The sequence below is a fragment of the Phyllostomus hastatus genome, unplaced genomic scaffold (assembly GCF_019186645.2).
Source record: "Phyllostomus hastatus isolate PE091 unplaced genomic scaffold, TTU_PhHast_1.1 phas_scaffold_21, whole genome shotgun sequence".
Classification (NCBI taxonomy): domain Eukaryota; kingdom Metazoa; phylum Chordata; class Mammalia; order Chiroptera; family Phyllostomidae; genus Phyllostomus; species Phyllostomus hastatus.
Window position 1 is genome coordinate 17,826,337 of NW_025334017.1, and position 26,740 is coordinate 17,853,076.

At 34.5% G+C, this 26,740-nt stretch overlaps 1 protein-coding gene across 2 annotated transcripts in view; it reads right to left on the reverse strand.

Moving 5' to 3' along the window:
• Positions 1-26,740, reverse strand: part of VIRMA (vir like m6A methyltransferase associated) — a 59,964-nt gene that overhangs the window by 3,283 nt on the left and 29,941 nt on the right. Inside the window, exons 8-21 of one of the 2 annotated variants that reach the window (XM_045861089.1) lie at positions 24,634-25,774; positions 20,164-20,655; positions 19,032-19,186; positions 16,972-17,054; positions 14,599-14,692; positions 13,913-14,457; positions 13,147-13,382; positions 12,199-12,451; positions 9,996-10,213; positions 5,753-5,885; positions 3,563-3,715; positions 2,959-3,119; positions 2,049-2,145; positions 343-509 (exon numbers count right to left, since the gene is read on the reverse strand). In XM_045861089.1, the coding sequence (XP_045717045.1) occupies positions 343-509; positions 2,049-2,145; positions 2,959-3,119; positions 3,563-3,715; positions 5,753-5,885; positions 9,996-10,213; positions 12,199-12,451; positions 13,147-13,382; positions 13,913-14,457; positions 14,599-14,692; positions 16,972-17,054; positions 19,032-19,186; positions 20,164-20,655; positions 24,634-25,774 (3,928 nt within the window). The remainder of the gene's footprint in view (positions 1-342; positions 510-2,048; positions 2,146-2,958; positions 3,120-3,562; positions 3,716-5,752; positions 5,886-9,995; positions 10,214-12,198; positions 12,452-13,146; positions 13,383-13,912; positions 14,458-14,598; positions 14,693-16,971; positions 17,055-19,031; positions 19,187-20,163; positions 20,656-24,633; positions 25,775-26,740) is intronic. The other variant, XM_045861090.1, reaches the window with a different exon arrangement.

Sequence of the window (26,740 nt, forward strand, 5' to 3'; positions counted from 1 at the left end):
TTATTATGATACTTTATTGCAGTAGTCTGGAACTGAACCAAGGTATACCTGTACTTTCCACTGAAATACAATAAAACTAGCTAACAATGGTACTCACATTTTACTACTATGACTAACAATTATTTAATATAATTCAGTTTATTCTTGTTCAAACCTTCCAAACTCTCATAAAGCAGAATAATAAACAAATGTACTAGGTATGTCTTGGCCAAACAATATCCATGATTCCAGTATTATGTCAACTTCCTTTATCCTTTAATGGTCATGTGTCTACCTTAAAATACATTAAAATAAATAAGCTTACATGACCACAATCAAGATCTTCAGCAGAATAAATTTTACCTTGAAGTTATAAAGGTTTCATGCTTGTGCTTCCCAAGTTTGAATCCTTTAGTGGTCTTGGTTCTCCCTGGAGATGATGGTTCTGACAAAAATGAGCGCTCTAACTCTGAGTGCAAGTCAAAGTCACTACAGCATTTTTCAGAGAGCTCGATTAAGTCGACTTTTACCTGCCGTCATAAAAATTAAATGAAATGAAAAATGCACCTTAAATATAACGATTAATGTAACATTTGACAACAGAAATTCTTATTTCCTATAAATTATAGGCCTGCCTGTTTCCCTCATCTTTTCAAAAAGCAACATCACTGGTAGTTAAAAAAAATCTTAGGAATTCAGTTGTGGGGTTTTTGGGGAGATGGGGGGGCTGGTATTCTCTTCAAATAAGTGTTATTAAACTAAGAGATGTTTGCTGCCTGACAAGAATCGCAGGATTTCTCTATATAAATTAACAGTGTGGTATCTTCAGACTTTTCCAAAAGAATATGAAAATAACATACTCTGTAAGCCTTGTACAGTCAACATATGTCATAAAAGGATCTTTTTTGTGCCACAGATTTCAAAGCTATATGTATTTAATAAGGTTGCAACCTAAGTTCTACTTGCAGAAAAATGAAAATTAAATTTACTTAGGTTTTATTCAAGTTTATCAAACCTGAAAGACCTAGAATTTCCCTAAGCCATGTAAGATCACAATCACCATCACAATTGTGATTCAAAGTAAAGTTATAAAAAGAACAATTTGTAACACAAATGCTTTAGACCCTTGATGCCAAATATGGTGGCCACTAACCACATGTGTCTATTTAATTTCAATTCAAATGAATTAAAGTTAAATCAAAATAAAATGCAGTTCCTTAATCATATTAGCAACATTTCATTGCTTACCAGTCACACAAGGCTAGTAGCTACTATACTGCACAGGACATAGAATATTTCTGTCACTGCATAGTTCCACTGGACAACACAGTTCTAAAGAATCAATGACCAATTTACAAAGAAAAAATAAATAAATTCTTTAATGAAATCTAAATTGAACTGTGTGTGATCTTCTAAGGAAGGAAAAACAACCTTCAAATGAACTAAATACACTTTAAATGTGAATAACTTTTTTAGTTTCACTGCACATGATACATATAACCTTTTTTTAGATCCGGAAATATGAAACACTTATTTCTTTGATCAAGAAAAAAACAATACATGGTACCAAGAGATGTGGCTGAAATCATCCCCCCTAATACATCTATCTCTAAGAAGCATGAAACAGACATTAAATTTTCAGTCTCTGTGCAAATATCCTCTTCCATTACTCAATATTATGTTTAAGGATGTCAATTCCCATTAGTACCAAGTTATTCCAACAACATTCTTTGTATGTCCCCAATTAAGAGCAGATACCACAACACCATTCCTCTCTTTAAACACAAATACAGAAATAATTGTAATTTTGTGTACTTAAGAAAAAATGTGATTTTCCCCTAAAATGTCTCATTCTCATATATACAGATCACTAACCAGAAAGAAGCAAAACAAGTAGCATAAAAACTGAGTCCTGGACATCATGAAGTGGGTGACTCACATAAAAATTATGCAGTACTGATCCCCAAATGGACTTGTAACAGCTATATAATATGTAACCTTATTTTGCTAACAATACACAAAGAAACAAAAAAGTGACTTTTTCTAAATATTTAGCAATAAAATTATACCAAATCCAGATCTGTATCAATCTCTTCAGCCTGAAATGGAGTAAACCACATAGATTTCAACTGATCATCCATGACATCAGCGAGTACATATGCAGTCCTGGAACAGAAAAAGTATTTGGTAAAAAGCAGAATTCCAAAACTGAATTTTTAGCTGACATTTTAAGTAAAATCTGTGGAAGGTACAATAAAAAATGATACCCTATAAAAATATTAGTAAAACTGGCACCTAAATACCTTTTTCAAAGAGCTATTTAAGAATTAAGTATCCTTGCTCTGGCAAGGTGGCTCAGTTGGTTGGAGCATCATCCCATACACAGAAAGGTGGTGGGTTCAATTCCTGGTGAGGGCACATGCCTGGGTTTCTGGCAGGTTCCATCCCTAGTCAGAGCAGGTACGAGAGGCAACCATTCACATGTTTGTGTTTCTCATTCACATTGATGTTTCTCTCCCTCTCCCATTTCTTTTCTTTCTAAAAATCAATAAACATATCTTCAGATGAGGATTAAAAAAATTAAATATCCTTAAAAAACCAATCACTTGGAAACTAATCCTGTTGTGACAAATTTTGACTTTTCAGTAAAGGTCAAAATCTTTTTTTTTTTTTAAGATTTTATCTACTTTTAGAGAGAGGAAGGGATGGAGAAAGAGAGAGAGAAACACCAATATGTGGTTGCCTCTTGTGTGCCCCCCCACTGGGGGCCTGGCCTGCAACTCAGGCATGTGCCCTGACTGGGAATCAAACCAGCTACCCTTTGGTTCACTGGCTCTCAATCCACTGAGCCATACCAGCCAGTGCTAAATAAATAAAATCTTAAAAAGTAAGCTGGCTCTGTCTAGAACCCAGCCAATAAATACACAATATCTACTCAGCCAGAAAACACTATTTTTGTTTTTGCCTTTTTTTTTTTACCTATTATTAAACAGATTTTGGAGAGATTCTGGAGCTGAAAGCACTGGTTCTACATCCTGGTCACCGAGAGGTAAAGGATCACCTGATGACTCCAGCATCTGCTTAAGTACAACTACATTGTCCAACAACGAATCCAGATTGTCATCATCTTTTGAATGTTCCTAAGTACATACAAAAACAGAGTTAGAAGACGCAGCTAAAACTAGAACATTTATGCCCCAAATCTATTAACTCTTTAGTAGAAAAGTTTGTATTATTTCATTACTTAGAAATTTAGAGCACCATCAGGGAATTATCAATTTAACATATTAAAATAAAACAAACACCAAAAACACCTGTCATTTTATTTCTAAAGAATGGTGGCATGGAACACCTGCATTCAAACAATAAATCATTCAAGAAGTATTGCCTTCATTTACTCCTTAAAATTCATAAAGAGTATGAAGGACTTTACTCCAAATTATTAATTCAAAGAGTTACTTCAAATGGTATAAATACCCAACTAAGAGTTCAGTTTTTAAAAAGTCACTAAAAAAACTTATGCTAGTCAAATGGAAGAAAATATGTCTTGGGAGAATGTACTATTTTTATTTTTCTTTTTTACCAAAACAAGTTTCTCTAGTTCAAGGAACAAATTTTCTGGACTTTCTTCTTTGCTTTGTAGAAGCTGTTTTAACTCTGCAGCATTAATACTCATCGTCCGTGATGGATGAGCTCCCTCTACTTCCATGAGACCACTATCATCTCCACAACATCCCTGTAAATGTCACAATCAAATTAAATTTGAGAACAATGAAATTTGCAAAGATGCTCCCAAACTTATTCAGATATTTAAGCCATTTGCTGCAATCTTCCCCTCAATGTTTTGGGTTTACATCAGTATAAATGGCTAGTTTCAAGAAGGATTTAGTCAGCTCAAAGCTGAAGTAAGTTTTCTTTGAGTAAAACAAGATGAATAGGTAAATACATGCACTCAATTTATTGGCACCAAGATTTCTCAACAAAAATATTCTATGGCAGCTATACTGATACATGCAGGACACACAACATACTAACAGATTGGCAAGTTAATAAAATGCCTGTCATAACAAAAAACTGATGGAATTTACTTTTCCAAAGAAAATGGAATTTATTCTTCTGGAGATAAGGCAAACAACTAAAGAAACAGTAACTATCATATTTAAAATTATATTCTGTCATGTAGAAAAGTAGGTACTTTTGTATGCAGAGTTTGCTTTCAAAAGTATGCCCCAATATAAAAGGAAGTGTGAATTGATAATAATTCAATACAAGGAAAGTTATCCAGCAAAGCAAATCTTGGATCATGACAATAATTCCATCCATATTGTCACATATGAAAGGATACTTAAGCAGCTTCAAATCTTTAGAACACAGCTCTGTTTTAAATGGTTCAAAATTAATATGGTTTCTTAGGAAACTACCCCCACCAATCCAAAAGCAGGACTTTGCGTTTTTTAAAGAGTCATTAACAATTAAAATTTTGTTTGGGGGGGAAAAATGTGTGTTTGGAGCGCCCATCATTTGTCCTGTAAATGGACAAATTTCAATGAAAATTAAATGAAACTTATTTTTGAATGTCAACTGTAATTCAAAAATTAAAAAATTAATAAACAAAAAAACAGTTGCCCTGGATGGTGTGGCTCACTGGATTGAGTGCCATCCTGTAAGCCAGGTGGTCACTGGTTTGATTCCCAGTCAGGGCACATGCCTGGGTTGTGGGCCAGGTCCCGAGTTAGGGGCATATAGTTGGGTGCCACAAATTGATGTTTTTCTCCCTTTCTCCCTCCCTTCCCCTCTCTCTAAAAATAAGTAGATGAAATCTTAAAAAAAATTGTTTTTAACAGATTCCCACTCAAACTGATACTCTGCCTAAAGCACACTGTTGCTTCCTTTCAGAAAACACTAGGCTGAGGAAGAAAGAGGGCCTACAGTTTTAATAAGAAATTCAATAAACCGTTATGTCTACAAGAGTTTTATTTGCTGTCTTTGGAGGTGAGGAGTTAATAGTAGGTTGATGTTTGTCTAGTTCGTGTTGTATTAAAAAATATATATATTTAAAGGTAAATGAGTTTAAAAATATGCAGAGGACATCTGGACAAAACTGGGTTAGACTGCATTAAAGCAAGTTTCTATTTATCCAGGACCTTTTAGAGCTTGAAATATACTAATGTGCACAGGTTCCATCAGGTGAGACATTTCCGAACTTATTAATGTCTTCTGGAATTGTGTCTACAATATATAGCATAATTCTGGAAAAGACTAATGAGAGAAACTCTTAATAAGATTTTAGAGTTAAGTAATCTTTAATTCATATCTAAGATGAATCCAAAATAGTCTAGCATAATAAAATTTACATTACATTCACCCAAAATCACAGCAGCCAAAACACAATCAGCAAATGTTCATTTAAATCACAGTTAAGTAAATACTTGATTAACGGACTGATAAAACTTGACTATTCTGAGTCTCCCTAGCAAGGTAACTCAATGTAAAAAATACACTGTAGATAGTATCTTTCTCTATTTAAGTTGCAAAATCAGAGCGTAGTATTCATAAATTAATGTCTAATAAGTTAGAATTCAATAAAGTCTGCACTTAAACATTTATCTTTTTTAATAAATTAAAAATCTGATTTTATAGTGAGGGTAGGACACAGATAAAAACATGATTCTAAATTCCAAGTTCTAAAAACCATTATTCTTAAGATATTTTTGAACCCAATGATTTACCTTATGACAAAAAGTCTATAACTTTAAGAAATATATATACTTACCATTGTGTCGGAGTTAAGAATTTGTCTCATAAATTCCAAAAATGAAGATGCAAGTTCACCTGTATCCTTACTAAAAGTGCTGACCACTCGTTTCAATAAACTATGCAGTGCATTACTATTTTTCCTTAAAGAACTGCAAGTAAGAAAAAAGAAAAGTCTTAACATTTGAGCATATAAATCTGGTATGAGAAATGAACTATTTCAATTCAGATAGAATATTTAGTCTACCATTTAAAAAAATGTAAAAAGTATTTCGTGTGTCTGTTTACACAAGTATAGTGGACATCTCCTTTTAAAGATAAGCTTTAAGCTCTTAAAAAAAAAAAAACTCATCCTCTAAATAATAAAGGTATAAAACTCAGCTGTCTCAGAAGCCTGACCAAAAAATCTAACATATAATAACTACAAAGAATGACTATATGACACCATAATCTGACATAAGAAAATCAAAGGTATAGAGCAGAGGTCAACAAATTTCTTATGTAAATAAAGAGTCTGATGGTAAATAATTTAGGTTTTGCAGGCTATACACAATCAGTCTGTTTCTCCCTATAAAATTTCTTCAGTTACAAGTATTCAACTGCTGGTGTAGCAAAAACAGCAGCCATAAACAACACATAAATGTTACATTCAACAAAACTTTACAAAAACTGGTGGCAGGCTGGATTTGGCCTGTGGCCCATAGTTTGCCAACCCCTGAGAGAGATTTCAAGCACAACAATCCAGATGATACATATCTAAAATCATGACAATATACAGTCCTGCTAAAATTATCTGCTGAATTTACAGTTCTTAGTTGATCAAAAGAGAACTTCAAGGGTAAAGTACTCTAATAGTCAATTATGTCCCTTACTTGTAATATAATCAGCCAAAATAAAAAGTATATTAACACTAAACATGTAGTACTTGCATTGGGAAAATGTGGTTAGATTCTAAAACAAAGCCATCATACAAGACTCTGATAAAGCAATACAAAGATAAAAGTAGGACTCCTGCTCTTAAGAACTTTATAAAATAATGAAATGGACAATTCAAAACAAATAGAAATAAGATTAAATACAAAGATAATATGATTAATGAAAAAAGGATGGATTCAAAACTAGACTATACCAATTAATAGCCTCTACTTATAACCTTAAACAAATGAACCTAACTTCCATGGTCTAGCAAAAAAACATGGTCCATTACACACCTATTGGAATATCTTAAAAAAAAAAAAAGCAAAACTAAATTCTGGTATTTTGTTGCTCAACTCATAAAGCAGTTCTCTATAAAAGTATTGGAAACACTGGAATATGGGGTCATGAACTTGCTCCATATAGGACTATGGTGATAAACATAGGGATCTACGTATTTGCCAAATCTATACATATGTTCAAAATCTACAAATATGTGCGTAGAACTATATATCATAAAACATGAATGGCGTTACAAAGAAAGGGGGAAGGTTAGTCAATTTTCTGATATTGGATGAAATTAAAGTTATCAGTACAGACTGATTCAATCAATACACACACACACACACACACACACACACACACACACACACAAATGCTATATACTACTGCTCATGCAATTTTCATTAAAGTGTGAAACTATCTCAAAAAATTTCTTTAGGTGGGACCTGTCTCAGGGTTGTTCTAAGGACTTTTTGTAAAAGTATACAGAGATTTGCTTATACTAAAAAAAAAAAAAAAACCCCAAAACAAGCAAATAAAAGCCAGATCATACTACAACTCTGCTCAAAACTTTTCAGTGGCCCTTATAACCTCTCAAGGCCCTTGATAATCTCCCTCCCTCTTTACCCCCTCATTACTTCTCTGAGTCTGTGCCCTATCACTTTTCTCCTTGCTAATGTACTGGAAGAGCAGGCACTGTGACCTCACAGCTATTTCTCAGACGTTAGGCATGCTATCTCCAATTGTTCTCTGCCAAGGTATTAATGTTTTACTCCTCACCTCCTTTAGGTCTTGGTCTTTTTTTCAAGGGTCATCTTCTTAGCGAGGACTTCCCTAATCACCTCCCCTTATTTCAAATGACAACTTGCACCTTCACTCTAACACTCACTATCCCACTGTTCTACTTCATGTTTTTCTGAAACATACTATGTATATTACTTACGTGTTTATTGCCTGTCTACCTCTAGTAGGGCGAAAGCACCAAGAAAGTAAGCAATTTTTTAAACTGAATCCCAGCACCTAGAAAACTGTCTGGCCCAGAGAATGCATTCAATAAATATTTGTGGACCAAGCGATCTAGTATTCATTTTTATTCTTTCATAGTGCCTACCATGTATCAGGTTTCTAGGTGATGGGAAGGTTATAGTCAAGAAGACACAATCCCTGTCCTCGTGTATGCTGTATTCTAGTGAGGGAGACAAACAAATAAGCAATAAATCTATATAATATCAAACAGTATAAGTGCAGTAAAAAATATTAAAAGGGATAAGAAATGGGGAGAATTGGGGATACAAAGGATAGGCTATTTTAGACAGGTATTTAGACAGAAATATATTTATGCCTGGTCAAAGTGAGGAAGTAAACTCTAGAAGGATCTAGTGGAAAAACATTTGGGGAGGGGGAGTCTGCAGAGAGAAATTAGCTTGACAGGGAGCAAAACAAAGGATAAAACAGTTATGAGATAAGACAAAGAAATGAGCAAGGACCAAACTGTATAGAGACTTAAAGATCATTATAGAGGTTAGATTTTATTTGCAGTGCAACCAGACACCATCAGAAGAATTTATGCAAAACAATGATATGTATCTGTTTTAAGTTTAAAAAGTTAAGCCTGAGCACTGAGAAAATGGATTTCAGGGAGACAATAGTGGAAGCAAGGAGATCAGATTGGAGGCTATCCCAATGGCTCATGCAAGAACTGACAGTGAACACTGGATAAGAGTGGTAACTATGAAGGTGGAAAAAGCGATCAGATTCAGGATGTATTCTGTAGGTATAATCCACTGGGCTTACTGATGGACTGCATGTAAAGAGTGAGGAAAAGAGAAGACTCAAGAATCTTGAAGTTTTGGTAGTATACTTCAGTGGATGGGGATAACATTTACTGGCATGAGCAAGACAGAAATATGTTTGAAGCAAGAACATTAAGAGCTCTGCACTAGATCTGTCCAGTTTGAGAAGCCCATTTGATAGCCAAGTAGAGATGTCAAACCAATATATGGGTTACTTGAAGCTTACCATAAAGACCAGAGACAAAGGGAGAAAAGAGAAAAGATTAAGATAACCTAGGAAAAAATTACAGATTAAAAAAAGGACCAGAAACCTGAATCAAGCAAAACCAAAACATCACATATAATAATATTATGGCAGAGGTGTGCAAAGGGTATCTGTGAGAGCACCTAAGCCAGCCAGTAATGGACAGATCAGGAAAAGTTTTTTGACTTGAAAGTGTAGTGTATAGGTGAGTTTTAAAGGATATGTAATAAATATCCAGGCAACAGGGAAAAGGACAGTCAAGAAGTAAAGTTAAAGATTTTGGTGAGAGACTAAGAAATGAGGAGAGTCGGGGAAAAAAACTTGGATGTTCTAAAGGTGTTACCAACTAAGAAAATACAGGAGAGGATACAGGTTTATCAGGAGAAAGAGGTGGAGAAGGAAAGAGCCAGCATCAAACACAATCCTGAAACTTATCTTTTGAAATAATGTTACCAGAATTAATAAGAAGCACATACATGTTTCCTCTTTTCTATCTCATAACCTTACATCTACCAATTCCCAAGAAAATCTATGTAATAGCCAGCATGAAGAAAAAGTGAAGGCATAGACAGAGCAGAAATTACATTTGAGAGACTAAAGCAGCATGAGGTTTACGTTCAATATCATTTCAAATTAATTCCACCTCAGCCATTCCTCTAGAAAATAAAAAACAGAGAATCAGCACTTTTAACTTTAGGGTCCATAATATCACACTGTTAACACCTTTGAAGGACTATGGTGAATATATCAACAAAACAAATTATCTTAAACATGAATTAACATCCTTGAAACAATCAGATTTCCTTAAATACTCTAAGATGCCCATATGAATTTGCCTGTCTATTCAATTTATATTTTTAATCCTGAAGATTCCATTATTAGCACACACTACTGCTAATAAATCTTTTCCATAAATATAAAATTTCTTCTCACACCTTCAACCTTCTACAATAGCTATGAATTAATTAATATGGGGGTAATTGAGTGAAAAATTAAACCTAAGAGTATATTAAATGATAAAACATTACCTTTTTAAATGAAATAATCCATAATCATGCTCTGCAAGAAACATCATTGTTCTGACACATGTGAGTAAACAGTTGTAGCTGCTCTCAGAGTTAGCTAGCACAGCTAGTAGACAGTCACAGATTGAGGTCATCAATTCTTTGTTTGGTAGAGAATTGGAGAGCTGCTCTACTTCAGAAGTAGAACCTTCAGAAGAGTTTGGCAAAATAAGTGCAATGTCCTATGAAGGAGAAGAGGAATAGGAAAAAATAATTTTTAAAAGCAATTATCATCATCTCTTAGCATTTTTATTTCAGAAACACACAGCATTTAATATTTAGTAATTAACACATGAAAATAGTTACACACCCACCCTAAACATATGTTCAAACACATTAAGAACAAAGGAGTCATATTGCCCTCTTGTAAAAGTTAATACAAGAATACATACCTAAAGAAATTAAGACTAAATATTTTACTTTACAATATTCTTATTTTTAAAAGAACATCTCTTAAAAATTTTCCTTCTGTATTGCACTAAGTATAGTTTGTAATCTCAACCGGTTAACTAAAGTACTTTTGGTATTAAAATATTTTAGATCACTGTATTATTCATTTCAGTATTTTTAAATTTCTTAAAAATCAATCAGAGAAATGAATTTTAATAAATATATCTATATTTGATTTTAAAGCATCACAAAAAGGGATGAAGCAAATAAACATTTGAACACAATCTTCCAACTACATATCTTCCTCTTGCTTTTATATATATTTAAAATTCAAGTTTTTCAATATTAAGCAAGTTTAGCCAACAATAACTAAAAATTCCCACTACTCTTTTTATAGAAGTGTATTTTACAGGAACATTTTTAGGTATGTTTCATCGCCTTTAATAACTTCAACACATTGAAACCAGTATTCAACTTAAGTTAAAACTATAAAACTAGAATCAGAAGGGAAAGGTAATAATTGAGGCCAAGAATATCTAAGTGATCAAAGCAGCTGGGATACTATAGTGTTCTTCAGGAGTCATAAAAGCTAATGTGGATTATATAATAAATACCAGTCAAATGGACATTTTGATGTATATGAAGTTAAAATATTCTTTCTACCAGTGCCAAAATACTTTCCACCAGGTCCCCTTTTCATGAAAACGAGTAATACAAACTAAGTTTTTGTTAGCTAGAAGATGATACTCTTCCAACATGGGAACCTATTAAAAATGTTCTGCCTGAAAAAAAAAATCACACATGAAGATTAGAGAGCAGAAGCATTTTGACAAGCTAGGATGTGATTAGGCATAAAACTCTACAAAGATCCCAATCACAATAAGCTTCCAAAATTAAAACAATTCTCACTAAATCACGGAATTATAAAGTGGAAGTCAGTAACAAAGACAGCAGGGAGAAATACTACTACTTTTAGTCAGCAGCTATAAACACGGTAGTCTGAAAAACACTGAAACTGTAGTAGCCTGTGATGCCTTCAAAAACTGTCCTAAAAGAATTATTTCTGAGCCATAAAAAATAAAACCTTGATGGTGTTTGTAACAACACAGATGGGACCTAGAGGGCAAAATGCTAAGTGACAAAAGTCAAACAGAGAGACAAATACTCTATGATTTCACTTATACGTGGAATCAAAAAAATAAATAAAGGAACAAACAAAACAGAAACAAACTCATCAGATACAGAAAACATTTCGATGGTTGCTGGATGGAAGGGGGAGTTTGGGTGATGGGTGAAAAAGGGGAAGGAATTAAGATGTACAAATTGCCAGCTATAATAATAGTCATGGGATATAAAGTATAGCATAGAATATATAGCCAATAATATTGAAATGACTATGTGTGGCTTTAGACTTCTCAGGGTGATCACTTCCTAAGTTTTATAAATGCTTAATCACTGTGTTGTACACCTGAAACTAATAATACTATGGCACATAAAGCAACTATCCAAGGATGCAATCTCATAAAAAAAGGCGAGTTCTTCAAAGAAATCTGTGAAGTACAAACCCAAATGAAGCTTTGAAGCACTAAACAATTTTACTGTTGGTTCCTAGTCAAATTCACCTCCCTGAACAACAGCAAGAGCAATAAAACAGGTGATATCCTTGTTGACAGCTAAGAGTTACATCGACAGCTTTTAGACAGACACAGGCATACACACACACACACACACACACACACACACGCACACACAGAAGTTACAAAGTAACTGTAAATACCTGATCACAGAGAGACTGCAAAATGGATGTGATATATTCAACACACTGTTGGCGAATAACACTGTCTCCAGGAGACCGCACCAAAGCTAACAGATCCTGAAATATCTCTGCATATTTTTCATCACCTTTAATAGTTCCATTAATTAGATGCAAAATAGCTAATTTACAAGCTTTGTGTGAAGCCAGAGCATCAAGAAGAGCAAGCAACCTGGTGGTTTGGCTAGTATACTGTTTTTCTTTATCTTCTGAAGTGCTGAAATAAAATCAATACATTTAGAAAACAAAGTTCTTGATTTTAAGGCAATATTTAACTAATATTTATTTTTCAACATGTATGAATTCAGAACAATCTCATATAAAACACTTAATTTCTTGGGTATAACAATTTTTCTGGAATTTTACAATTACTACATAATTTTATAAATTTGGGTTTTCAAAAATATATTTTCTCAAATCAAAGTACTTTATGGTTGGTTCATCTTTCAAATACATAAAATCAAGACCTTCAAGGTAATTTGCACATGAAATAATAAAATTTTCTGATTAAAAATAATCTATACTAATATATGTATAGGTGTGTGTATATGCATATGTGTATGTGTATATTTGTATGTATGTATCTTATCTGAGCTTTCTAAACCCTGGTTTATAAATTCTAAGTGGAAAAAAAAATGTGTCTGTGTCAAGAATAACTTAAAAAAAATTTATGCAAAATGAAAATATCACCCTAGCCGGGTGCCTCAGTTAGTTGGAACATCGGCCCACACACCAAAAAGGATGTGGGTTTGACCCCAGGTCAGGACATACACCTATGTTGCAGGTTCAGTCCCCAGTTAGGGCCCATACAAAAGGCAACCGATCGATGTTTTTCTGTCTCCCTTCCTCTTTCTCTAAAATCAATAAACATATCCTCGGGTGAGGATTTAAAAAAAAAAAAGAAGAAAATACCTTTGCAAGTCTTCTACAATCAAATCCAACACAGTTCTCATAATCAGAAGTGCAGTTGGTGAGGCAAGGTCACATAATTGAACACAAATACGCCGTAACATATGTTGAATGGGCTGGCAGGTTGTGCCAGAGAAAGAGCGAACTATTTCTTGGAGCAACTTTGCGTGAACATGAAGGTGCATGCTCCACAATTTTCGGGTGTTGAGTGCCACTGATATATCATGTGGCTCAATAACCTGTTAAAAAAGTATAATGTATGTGTTCGTAGATTTTGAAATATTTATTTATAGTCACAAAAACTGTTCAGGAAGAATTGTTATGAAAAGAACATCTTTACTACATGCTGAAAACATTTAAGATGATTAAAACATCTATTATACAATTAAACATTTGCTTTAATTCAATGCAACTAAAAAATATTGTTCTCAGGTTAGCAGTCAGTAGAGCAGAGTCCATTGGTGAAGCAACCTAGTTAATGACAAATTCTAACACAGGAGGAAAAAAAGGATTTAAAAATAACAAAAGTACAAGTATACATAACAGCATAATAAAATTCACATTAACAAAAATTTATTTAAAATATGACCCCATATTTCCTTAATGACCAACTTGCATCAGTTTTATCTCACCCTCACCCAGTTACTTTATGTCTTTTTTAGGGGAAGGGGATGAGGGTTGTTTTTGTTTTTGTTTTAACAAAACCACTGGCTTTTAAAAAAGTGTTACTACAGTCATTTATAAGATTCATGTTATATGGAAGTGATACCTGAGTTGTTTGCATGGGCAATGGTAGAGGCAGCAGCTCTGAAAGGAGTATGAGTCCAGAAAAAAATCCTTCAGGAACCTTCAAGATTGAAGAAAGTACTTCTTTTAACATTAAAGACCAAGTATTATTGGCCAGAGTCTCTTCTGAGATTGTGAGTTTTTCATTAACTCCTTGTGTAAAAGTCAGCAAAATATCAATGATATCATTCTGAATTTTCTGTTCATCACTATCCAAACGACCTGAGAGGGGGATAGAGCACAGGAGCATGTGTAAAGTCACAAGTGCTGAAGGAACACGCATATCCTTAAACTCAAAGGAGCCACCTCTCAGGAGTTCCGTTAACATGGTTTTAAGAAGAGTGAGTGTGCAGCGAGCCATTGAAATAGTAGTAACTCTGTGAAGTGTAGTCCCCATGTTGACATGGAGCCTCCAAGGCTGAGTCAAAATACTGTTCAATTTTTGCAGAACCCGAATAAAGGTGTCCATTCCTTCAGCAGAAAAAAGCTGAATAACAGCAAGATTCCATTTGAGGTCTTTCTGTTGACCTTTATATAGGATAAGAGGAAAAGAAAAACTAATTACTTGTATGTTAATAATTAGTTAAGCTGTTTGAATATTTTATTTAAGAAATGATATTCATACTAGGCTTAAAAATGATAGTTTTAAAAATACAGCATCCACATTACCTTCAACAGGGGGTGGTGGGCATGCCACATTACAGAGAACACGCAAGGCAGTAGTAAGGCCAACTCCTTCTGGAGTCATCAAATTATCGATATTCTTTAAAAATAAAAATAAACAAAAAATTGAATTTCTTAGTACCTATCATATCAAGAGACAATTCCAGAGAGGGCATTAATTAAAAATATGAGTTTCAAGTTAAGTACTTACGGGTACGTCATTTAAAATTTCTTAACTAAATTTAAGAGGCTAATAAAGTTTACAAAGGCTATTTGATCTTTGGCATGTTGTTACCATATGATATTATATAAATAAAATGAATAATTGCAAAGTACAAGTATATTGAGAAGTACTAAAACAAAGGTAACATACAGAAATGTATGACACTCTCTGTATTAAAATTTTTAAATAGCTCCTTTTTGTATACTCTTTCTATACATACTCTCTCCCAACAATGAACCAATGACTCTGATTTTACAAAGCCCTAGGGGTAATAAACCTCTTTCAAAACTGAAGAAACAACAGGAAATGTTTCAGAACCACATAACGTGCAATTTTTTAATAATGCAGATACCACAGAGTCTAGTTTTGATGGTCAATTGGGGCATGGTTACAGGGGAAAAAATATATAGTTCCCTATGTCCTAGCACTTGCCCAATGCTATGCTTCCTGGCAACAAATAGTAATGCTTCAATTTCTTTTTTTTTTTTTTGGAGTTTTTACAGAGCAGCATATAGATGGTTTTTAAAAACGTAGAAGGAACATTTTAAAATGGTACTATTTCAACTTTTAAAACTCAGAGGAGAAACTAAAAATAAACTAATTCCTTTCCCTCATAGTTTTGGACCTTAGGTTATCTTTTTCTCTAATTTCTTCCTTGTTGCCTTTTAATAATTCCACTAATTACATAAGGTAGCAGGGAGCCACAGAGTGAAGTTTCAGTCTTACCTTGACTGTTTTTAATATATCTTGGAATGAGAGTCACTTATAATAACAACTAATGGGATAAAGATTTACATAAAAATAAAAAATCTTTTAATTACAGCATCAAATTCAAATTTCTAGAACTGAACCTTTTAAAAACTGGGCCACGAGTATCCTGAACACATGACCATCTACATTTACAAGACATTACTATACTTCTGCTAAATGAAAGACTGAATATAATTGAAAGCTATAGATGGTCATCTGAGGCACAGAGTAAGGAACAAAGAAGAATATAGTGGTACCATGGGAGGTAAAAGTACTCTCAGGAGAGGTGGAGTAAAAAGATAAGGGCAGACAAGTCAGTAAAGAAAACCCAAGCAGATAAACCCAAATGGTACTCTGCTGCTAGGTCAGAAGAGCAACAGATTAGACAATATACTACAGACATTTCAATTCCAAGACAAAGATGGTTTATCAGCACTCACACGCATACACACAGTTTATGTGTTAAATGAAAGATCACTCAAGGTCGATTCTGCGTCTCTAGTGTAAAACTTTTTATGCATCTGTGAGCACTTTTAGCCCTCAATGTCTATGTATACACATTGTATTAACTAAGAACCAAAGAAAAATTTTTAAACTTCTAAAACTAGCATTGCAATGATTTTTAAAAATTTTTAGATGTTTTTTGATTTTAGAGACAGAAAAAAACTTCAATGTGAGAAAGAAACACTGATTAGCTGCCTCTCAAACATGCCCTGACTGGGGATCAAACCCCAACCTATGTGTCCTGATCAGGAATCGAAACCCCAACATTTTGGTTTACAGGACAACACTCTAATCAACTAAGCCACATCAGCCAGGGCTAACAATGCAATGACTTTAATGAATTTTTTATTATCAATTACTTGAATTGTATATAAATTTTTCAACTGTAGTATTATGAATTTTATTATTTTTCACCTTTTATGAATTTTTTACCTTTTATGAATTATTTCAATGGCAGATTTGACTATCCCAAATTAACAAAAACAGAACTAGCCCCCACTGTAATTATCTGGACTTGTCTCCATCAATTTTCACCTAAAACTTTTAAAGAAAATTCTTTTTCATTAACTGAAAACAACTATATGTTACATCCTCATAGCATTTAACTTTAAAACTTTTGTGAATGTCATTAAAATGGTAGGTGATATTACTCTGATTTGAGAGAAAAAATAGAAAGAAATCTGATATTGGAAAGCGGAAAGCAGAAAACAAGGGGTTGTGTGCATGTTCATTCATGTATATACATAACCACACACCCACTACCTACATTCATGTACCAATCTGTACTCACAAAGTCTAGGAAATCAAGCACTACACTTAACAATTACTGCATCTACACAAGTACTATTTCTATATATTTCCATGTAGTTAAAAAAAAACAGGTACTTTTAAGTTTTACTTACCTGTTTAACATATTCAATTAGGTTTGGAATGCAGTTAATTTCAAACCTAAGGTTTTTCAGAGGTTCAAGCCACTTGCCAAGTTCTTAAAAACAAAAAGAATAATTTATAATATAATATTTTAAAATAAAAGCCTTTATAACAAAGGAAACAAAGCTACTTTCCCAAAGAAAAACATTATCAGATACAAATTGATTTCAGTAATCTAAATTTCACATAGGTATAAACTTATGTCTAAGTCCTTAAACTTTAAAATGGAATATAAGAAAGACAAGTACCATATGATTTCACTCATATGTGAAATCTAATGAACAAACTGAACTAACAGGCAAAATAGAGAAAGACTCATAGATAGAGAGCAGGCTGACAGCTCTAGGCAAGGGGGATGGTTGGGGGCGAAGGTGGAGGAATCCAGCAAAGAAGAAAAAGGACTCACGGACACTGACAACAGTGTGGTGGTTGTCGGGGGGAGGAAGAGGGATATAAGGGAGATAAATAGTAATGGAAAAAAATACAATTAAATAATGGCTTACAAAAAAAACAGCGCTGGCTCCACTGATCACTCTGTGGCAGCAACACATCCCAGGCCCCACAAAGAAAATTAAAATGAAATAAAATATAAATGCCCTACTATAATGATTTAGAAATAAGAAGTGATCACTCTTAGTATTTGGTTTCTGAAAAATTCAACATTTACATGTTCAAACAAGACAATATAATTAAATTGTTCTTGCAATATTAAAAATCTTTTTAATAAAACTGCTTATAAACTAATAACAAAGGTTATTCACTTAATGCTGTTGCTACCTCCCAACTCTAAAAAAGCATGCACAAAATGTATTAATTTCTAACAGGATCAAACCTGTGGAGGGGGGGACATTTACTGAGTGCCTTTTCCATTAACACGAACTTTAAATTCTTTTAAACTTGTCATTTTCCTAATCTGCCTTTATAAAATTAAAAGTACACTACCACCCAAAATAATAACAGGAAACTTTGTTTATAAAACAAACACAAATAAAATATACCATTTACAACTGAACTCAAAATTCTCATACAAGCTATGACCAATACCTATCACCAAGTATATTTTTACAAAAGCCTTCTTTTCTGTTTTTAAAGATTTTATTTATTTTTAGAGAGAGGGGAAGGGAGGGAGAAAGAGAGGGAGAGAAACATCAATGTACGGTTGCCTCTCAAACTACTGGTGACCTGGCCCGCATGCCCAGGCACGTGCCCTGACTGGGAATCGAACTGGACATGCTTTGGTTTCCAGGCCAGCACTCAGTCCACTGAGTCACACCAGCCAGGGCTAAAAAAGGCTTCTATTATAAAAAGCAATATACCAATTTCAGACATTTTATAGGAATGATTAAAGGAAAACTAAAAACAGTCATGTCTTCCTTGGTTCTACACTCCTCCATAAGGATTACAACTGTGTACATCTGAGTATTTTTCCTATACCTTTTAAAACGAACTCTTTCATATACTCTCTCATATAGAGTGTTACTCAAATGAAAAATAACCAAAATAAAATAATAAACTGTAATTAGATACCTTAAACTTTTCCAGACCATCCTCATAAGGCTTTCCATCAACTTCATTCCACATATTTATATACTTTAGAATATAATGTTCATATTCATTATTCTACACTTTCAAGAAATGCACTCGTGTTAATTAACCACAAATGGTAAAGTTGTGGCTAAGTTGTACTTACAGCAGTGTTGTACTTTGAAATACATATAGAGAAAAAACACACACATGCAAACTACACACAAAACTGAACTTTTGAGATCTTTAAACTACTTCTTCCATTTTTGATTAAGAACTTCAACTATCCACCAATTTCCATGACTTTCCAGAAAAAGGTACTTTCAGCAATTTCCTAAAAGTCTGTTTAAGAATACCATACAAAACACCTTCATAAAAGGTACTTTCAGGGAATTAAAAATAATATTACTAGGTATATTACCAAAATATAATAAAGCATTAATTATAGACATTTAGAGGTTTTTTCCTTCACATATCATAAATGCTTAAAATAACTCAAGTTCCATACCTTGCAATTTAGCATTGTTTTCATCTGCCTTACAAAGCTTCAAGAGAGATGCTGCATGATGTTCTAGCATTTGGACATCACTAGAAGACTGAACCACCACCAAAATAAGTATGCATGCATAATTATAAGCCACTGACTTCTTGGACTTGGAATCACTGAAACAAATTAAGATTTTAAGTTTTTAGTACAAAACTAATTTTTCAGGAACAATTTTAAACATTTTTTTCTACTTGGTTTTAAAGAGATCAAGGAATTTTACAATGACACCTGAGTAATTTCCTACAGATGATAAATCTTTCAAATTTTACCTCAATTCACTTAAAACCACTACTTAAAAGTATATAAACAGCACATGTATCACAATGGAAAGTGAAATTCTATTAAGATCAATTAACAAGTATACTTCATTAGCAAAAAAACATAAAGAAGTACACTTCAATGGTCTCCTTTAATATGTTTGTCTACTCTGGATAAATAGGAACAAATATGATAAATCAATCTACTGCCATCATTATTCGGGATTCCACTACAGAGCTGATAAGATACAGCTTGACATAGAAACCAATGTTGTCTGCTTTTCACTAAAAAACACATCACTCAAGAAGTCATATCAAGACCCCACTACGAGGCCAGTTACCTGGATGCCTGCCTCTACTTTGTGTGACATGAGCCAGGAGCAGCATGTTATGTTTCTCTGTTCATATGTAAAACCTTTTGCCCTGCTGGACAGGCCTTTGAAACGAGTATTATTCTCAATCCCTCCCACCCAAAGTACTTCTGAAACCAGAACACCATGAATACTTTAGAGGCAGAAGACAGAAACAGTCCTCATTACTCTTAAGATATATATTTCTGTGCCTTAGGATTCCCCTCCACACAAATTAGCAAATCAATGTTTGTCAACATCATGGGGAACCAGGAAGAAGCTGATAAAAGAGCCATTCCATTGCTTCACAGCCACATTTTCTATTTTTAGATTTCTGTCATTCTAATCCTTAAATCTGTAAGTTATGTGTTATGAAAAAAAGTAATTATAGTTTCTACTGTCAAGTAACACCTTGTACACAACTAGCCCATTAATGATACAGTTTTCAAATATAACAGAAAATTTAATGAGTAAGTAGGAACTTACCCTAAGGCTTCTTTGGAATAGTACTCCATTAGAGTAATAAGACTTTGGAGATTTTTCTCAAGACTGAAAACATGGCCAACAGCTGATCTTCCCACAGGATTAAAAGTAATCAAATAAAGATTATGAAGGGTTCCCAAGAGATCTGAATGGTCAGTTTCTTCACTGGCTGTACAACGCTGAAAGTGGTTGAACAGTTCTGTAATACACTGCAATGTCTGTGTTGAGTCCTGTAGCCACAAGGCAAATGCATCATCAATAACACCATCAGACTGGAGACCTTCTTCTTCATCTTGATCATAAAGGTGACATAAAGCTCGGATCAACAAATTTGTTGCTTCATATTCTGACATAAAAAAGAGAAGACCTTTCTGTGACTGTGCAAGAAACTTTAAGACATCTTTTGTGGCTTGCAGTACACCAGGATGGGCACTTGTTACTGGAATTGACAGGAGCAAGGTAACCAACTCCAAGAAGTGGTGGCTGTGAAGATACCTGTAGAAAAATTGGTATATATTCAGTACAAAACATTCTTCATTTACTCAACAGTCATTAGACAGGAGAGGTAAATATTTTAATGGCCATAACCCTTATCCTCAGCAATATACTGCTTTAACTAAAAACATAATGTGAGCCTTGGTTGGTGTGGCTCGGTGGAATGAGTGTCATCAGCCTGCGAACACAAAATTCACTGGTTCAACTCCTACCCAGGGTACATGCCTGGATTGTGGACCAGGTCCCTGGTTGTGGGGGTGTGAGAGGAAACTAATCTATGTTTCTCTCCCTCTCTTTCTCTCTTCCTTCCCCTCTCTCTAAAAACAAATAAAATCTTAAGAAAAAAAAATCATACTGTGAGTAGCAAGTCTTCTCTCCACTGCACCAAACAAATGTGAAAAGCCTGTGAGGCTTTTTCCTAGCTAGCATTCAACAGATGTTGAACAAATAAGTGTTTCTTTCCAGGGTAAATCCTGACTGTAAATTCTGGGGCTTTTTTAGAGGATATTTATTAAATGCTTCTTTTTCACCATAGTCCTAATTTACCCATGGGATATTTGAATTATTGTGTCTAGAAAAACATAGGACATATACTATAAAAATATATATATAATATACTCAGATTTATTATAGGTAGCATATCTATATTAGTACCTCTAGAGAAAAAATTTCAAATTATTAATTTTTACTGACTAGTTTATCATTTTTTAGCATACAGAGTAGTGGTAGAAAAAGTCTGAATCTACTCAACACCTCAAAACAGATACAACTGCTACTGAAACAAAGTCTTTCTTTTTAAAGATTTTTATTTACTCTTAGAGAAAGGGAGGGAGAAAGAGGACTTTTGATGTCTCAGAGAAACATCGATCAGCTGCCTCATGCACAATCCCCAACTGGGGACTTGGCCTGCAACTCAGACATGTGGCCCTGGCTGGGAATTGAACTTATGGGACCTTTTGGTTCACAGGCCAGTGCTCAATCCACTGAGGCACACCAGCTGGGGCACAAAGTCTTTTCACTGTCCTAAAAATACTCTACACTCCACCTATTCACGCCTTCGTCACCCCGAACCCCTAGCAATCACTGATCTTTTTTACTGTCTCCATAATTTTGCCTTTTCCAAAATGTTATTACGGTTAGAATCATACAGTATAAAATTGCCTCTTCAATCATACAATTAAGAAAACCCCTGGAGTTTATTTATTAAAAATTGTGTATTTATTCTTACATGTTTAAACTTCAGTCACCTTCAAAGTACCGTCCATTTGAGGCAATATACCTATCAAGATTTTTTTCCCACTGCTCAAAAGAGTTTTTGAACTTGTCAATTTGGATGCCTTCTGCCATTTTTTGTTTCACCTCTTCCACACCAGCAAAATGATTCCCTTTCAGGACTTTTTTCATCCAGGGAAACAAAAAAAAAGTCGCCAAAAAACAAAACCAAAAACAAACCTGCTTGGGAAGAGATCAGGTGAATGGGAAGCAGTCATGCATTTCTGGTCAAGAACTGCTGAACACTCAGCATGGTGTGCTCGTAAATCACCCATCATGAAATGGGCGAACACAGTGAAAGAATCTTCAAAAGAATTTCACTGAAGCTGAAGACAGCCTCTCACAACAATGCCAGCTGGTGGTACACTGATACAGGTGGGTTCCTAGAACACTCACCCAGTAGGGGAAGCCTCTACTACAAGGCGTCCGCCCTCCAGAGGATAATTCCGGTTTTTCTTGGGCCCCTCTTCATATTACTGCTTAAATTCAGGCTTCTACTTCGTGACAGTAAATACCATTAGTAACATAACTACAAAGGCAAAAAGAACTCTCAGAAAGACAAAACTCCCTAATTACTGTGCTCTAAAAAACATCATTAACCACTTCATTTAGAAAACAGTTAACATGGGAGGCCCCAGAGTATTTATTCTTAGAAAGGACTGCTTGAATGTTTGGCTCTTGGCTGGCATCTGGGAACTTGGATTTTGGGAGGGTTCCCACTGCCCACCTGATTAAGAATACTCTCTGTGCCTAAACTGTTTATGCAAATGATATGGAATTTACACTGAACATAAGCTTTCCTTCTGGGAATCTGGAATTCTGGTATATGTTATGTACTGGGTGTCTATGCAGCTACCCTCCAATTATAAGCTTGGATGCTGAGATTCTAATAAGCTTCCTCAGTAAGCAACATCTCACACATGCTGTCACAATTTGTTTCTGAGGAATTAACTGGGTCCTATTTGACTACATTGGGAAAGGACTCTGGAAGCTTATCTAGTTCCCTAGGCTTCTCCCTACATACTTTCTTCCTTGCTGACTGTGATTTGTATCCTTTTGCTGTTTATTAAATCATAGTGGTGAGTACAACAGTGAGTCCTGTGAGTCCTCCTAGCAAATCTTGGGGGTGATCTTGGAGACCACAACCCAGAACATTAGAGCCTTGCCATCATTTCAAACCAATACTTCCAAATGTCTCCTTTCAAAATTCATTCTCCCTCCAATTTACCAGTTTCTGTCAATAAAACCACAGTTCCATAGTTACCCTAGCTAGCAACTTTAAAATATCTTTAGCTTTTTCTTTTACCTAGCCAGGTCCAATCGCCAAGTCCTAGTAACTGCTCTTTTACAAATTTTCTTAATAGTAACACAGTAATATTGTCTTTCCTTTCCTTGTAAGTGCCACTTTATTAGGCCAAGTACTCAAGACAACACCTACTATCTAGAATCTTCAAATTGGCTTATCTACCTAATAACTCCAATTTCTTTTCCACTGCAATACATCTTGTAACATATCATCTTAGAACATGACTTCGATCATATCACATATTCAAGATCTTTCCACATTCTAAAAACAAAATCTAAATTCCTTAAGGCAGTATTCCAAACCCTTTATTTCCTAAAGTGTGATACCCAAACATACCTCTTCTAGTTATGGCAGGGGTGGAGGGAGATGACAGTATTTAACAGATGGTTAATTACTAGTTTCCCCTCAGTAACTATTTCAAAATATCACTATCCTACACTCACCAACCTCAATCATCCTCAGTGCACAGCTTTACCTCCTACTTTACTAAAAATGGTCAGTGAGAAGTGCCTTGGCTCCTTTACCACCTCCATACTATAAATGTACCCATACATATTTACAAGGTTTCCTTTCTCTTATTCAAAGCCAAACCCCTACACTTGTACTCTTGACTTCATCTCCTACCAGATAACTGCTCTAGCAATTATCATCTCTTCTGTAAGAACTCAGACTAGGGACAGATCTGTTTCAGCTAAAAACAGGAACAGGTAGGTCTTCTATAGTCTTTAGAGTAAACAAATACCCTATTTTCTGTTACTACATTATGCCCCAAGTAAAGGCCAATTTAATCACAGATATAAGAAATAAAGTAATAAAAATAGTATTTCTCCATTAGTTAGAAAATTAGTTAGAGACAAAATGTCAAAACAAGTCTCAAAAATTAAAAGAAAATTTTAAAATTTCCTATAGGTGCTGATACTAATGGCAAAACTGTATCAACAGATAACTAGCGAGTTAGATGGCAGAAAGAGATACTAACTGAACCTTAAAGATTTGTTTAACCAGGACTGTAAAATTAAGTTAGCAAAATATAAGTTTAAATTACAATATATTAGAGGGATAAAGTAAAAAGAGGTTCACACAGAAAAGCTCTCCTACCTATATCATCCTCTTATACCACCTTCATAGAAGCAACTCAGCAATTTCTCATTTATTCTTGCTCACAGACATGCTTATATAAACACTGTTGTTATTACTGTATTTAACTTGCTATTACTACTTTAAATACTCACATAATATAGCTCATCCACAGTAACATACTTCTGTTTCGCAACTATCTATTTTGAAATATCAAGCATCCTTACATAAATAAGCATTATCTACAGACATAAAAAAAATCAATCACATAAAATTGCCTCTAATGATTTGTGAGTAATTTCCCCAAACCAAAAAAGTCTTACCTAAAGAGAACAGGATATGGGTCATCCCTCTCTGGAGGTCCAGTAATACGTGCCATTGTTGGGAAAGACTTCACAGGAGGCTGGATCATTGTATGAGGTGCAGTTTCCATTAAATGGAAAACTTCTTCTAGGAGGTTAATAAGCTTCTCTATTTCTCCTTCACTTATATTTGAGGAGTCCAAAAGATCCATATCCATGGAAGCCTCTACCTCATTTTCATATTCTGGGTTTGTCCTTTCAAGTCCAGTATCTGTGTCATGATCGGGTTCACCATTGTTAGGAACAGATGAAGTCTTCTCTGCCAAATGGTCACCGAGTCTTTTAATCTCTGACAAGATTTCATAGAAATGGCACTTCTGAAGGATAGCTGAACCAGCAGTGACAACCCTCACAGTCTGATCTAAAAGTATGAGCTCCAGAAGTTTTTGATAGCCACTTTTTTCACCCTGCCTACCTCTTAAAAAGGCTTCCATTCCTTCTGTCATACTAATAACACTGTCCAAAGCTTTAAAAGCATTTAACTTAAGGGAAGATGAGACATGATCAGCAAAGAGGAGCTCAAATAGTCCACTGATCACTCCTGCTTGTAGCAGTCCCACAACTCCTTGAGTTCCACACTCTGCTAGGGAGGACACTAATTTGGTCCCAGCTTTAAGTTGTCGGACATTTAAGGCAATGGGTTGGCGAAGGGCTACTTGTAAGTTTAAAGCTTGCATGGTCCAGTCCACCAACTGGCCAAGGGAGTCTTGTTTTGTGTTTTTCAATTGCAAATAACTTAGTCCTTTTATTATTAAACTTGGAATTTCTTCTAAAGCTGTTACCCATTTTGCACCTCTGTCTTCCCGATATAAATCTAACAGTTCAGTTAACTTTACTGAGGCTTCTATTGCCCCTGAATTTTCTTTATCTGGACCTTGATCCTTCATTCTACTGATTTCAATTTCAAAAGCTGTCTTGTATGGACAGTTGAAATACAAAAGTGGCACAAGTTCCCTATCATATGGATCGTACGTCATAGGAGGAACTGAAGCTAAGTCTTCAGCAGTGTATTCAACATCAAAGTTTGGATACTTAAATGTTTCACGTTCCAAGTCAGCAATTCCATCTTCATCACTGGAAATTTGTTCATAACCATCATCCCCTGAAAATTAGTTTGAATAATATTTAAATATTGTATCATTTTTGCTTAATGCAAAATATCCAATTAATCAGAAAACAGTTTAACAGTATGGCAACAAATAAGAATTAATGACTTCAACAAAATTAACTTCCTCCCCAATTACTAACATTTATCATTTCTAATAATGAGGAAGACATTTCATAAGTAAAGTCTTCTACCATTTCTGTTCAGCTTTACAACTACATATGCTATAGGTACCTTTTTCTCACCTAAATAAAATTAGAGATAAACTAGCCGCCTTCTTTCACCTTCTCTAAAATGTCCTCTCATTAAGAAAACAGCCTGCCTGAAATCTAACTACTACTACTTGATAGTCAAATACAGTACATCTAAAAAGGAAGACTTGATCTGGGAATGAGGGAAGCTAAACAAGTATCACTTAACCTAAAGTCTCTATAATACTGAAATGAGCCTCACACACATAGAATAAACCAAAGCAGACTAACTGTTGTTTTGCACAAATGCTTTAAACATTATATACCATTTCTTGGACAAATTAAGAGTCAAAGAGCTTGAATATCTCTCACTTTTGCTTTTAAAGAAAGTAAGCCTAATTAAAGTAGCCTTTAGCATCATGCTATCACATATACCTGAATTGAGATCTTTCCCGCCGCTGAATTTCTAAAACATAATGTCACTTTTTGTTAAAATATCTAGATGGCAGACATCTTTAGGAATTCAACCCGGCTTACAACACCATTCCTTACTCTGAAAGAAGCCCACCATATTCCTAGTCACTATGTATTTGCTGCATGACCCTGCTTCCCTGACCAAAACTGAGGGCCCCAAGGGGCAGTTTATAATGTAGCAAGTCAAAAAGAATATCTCCCCCAAGAAACTGGAAATGGAACCGAGACACAGCCAGGTAAGCTGATTGATTTAAAAGAAGAGATTAAAGTTATGGGGTGAACAGAAAAAGAGCTGTTA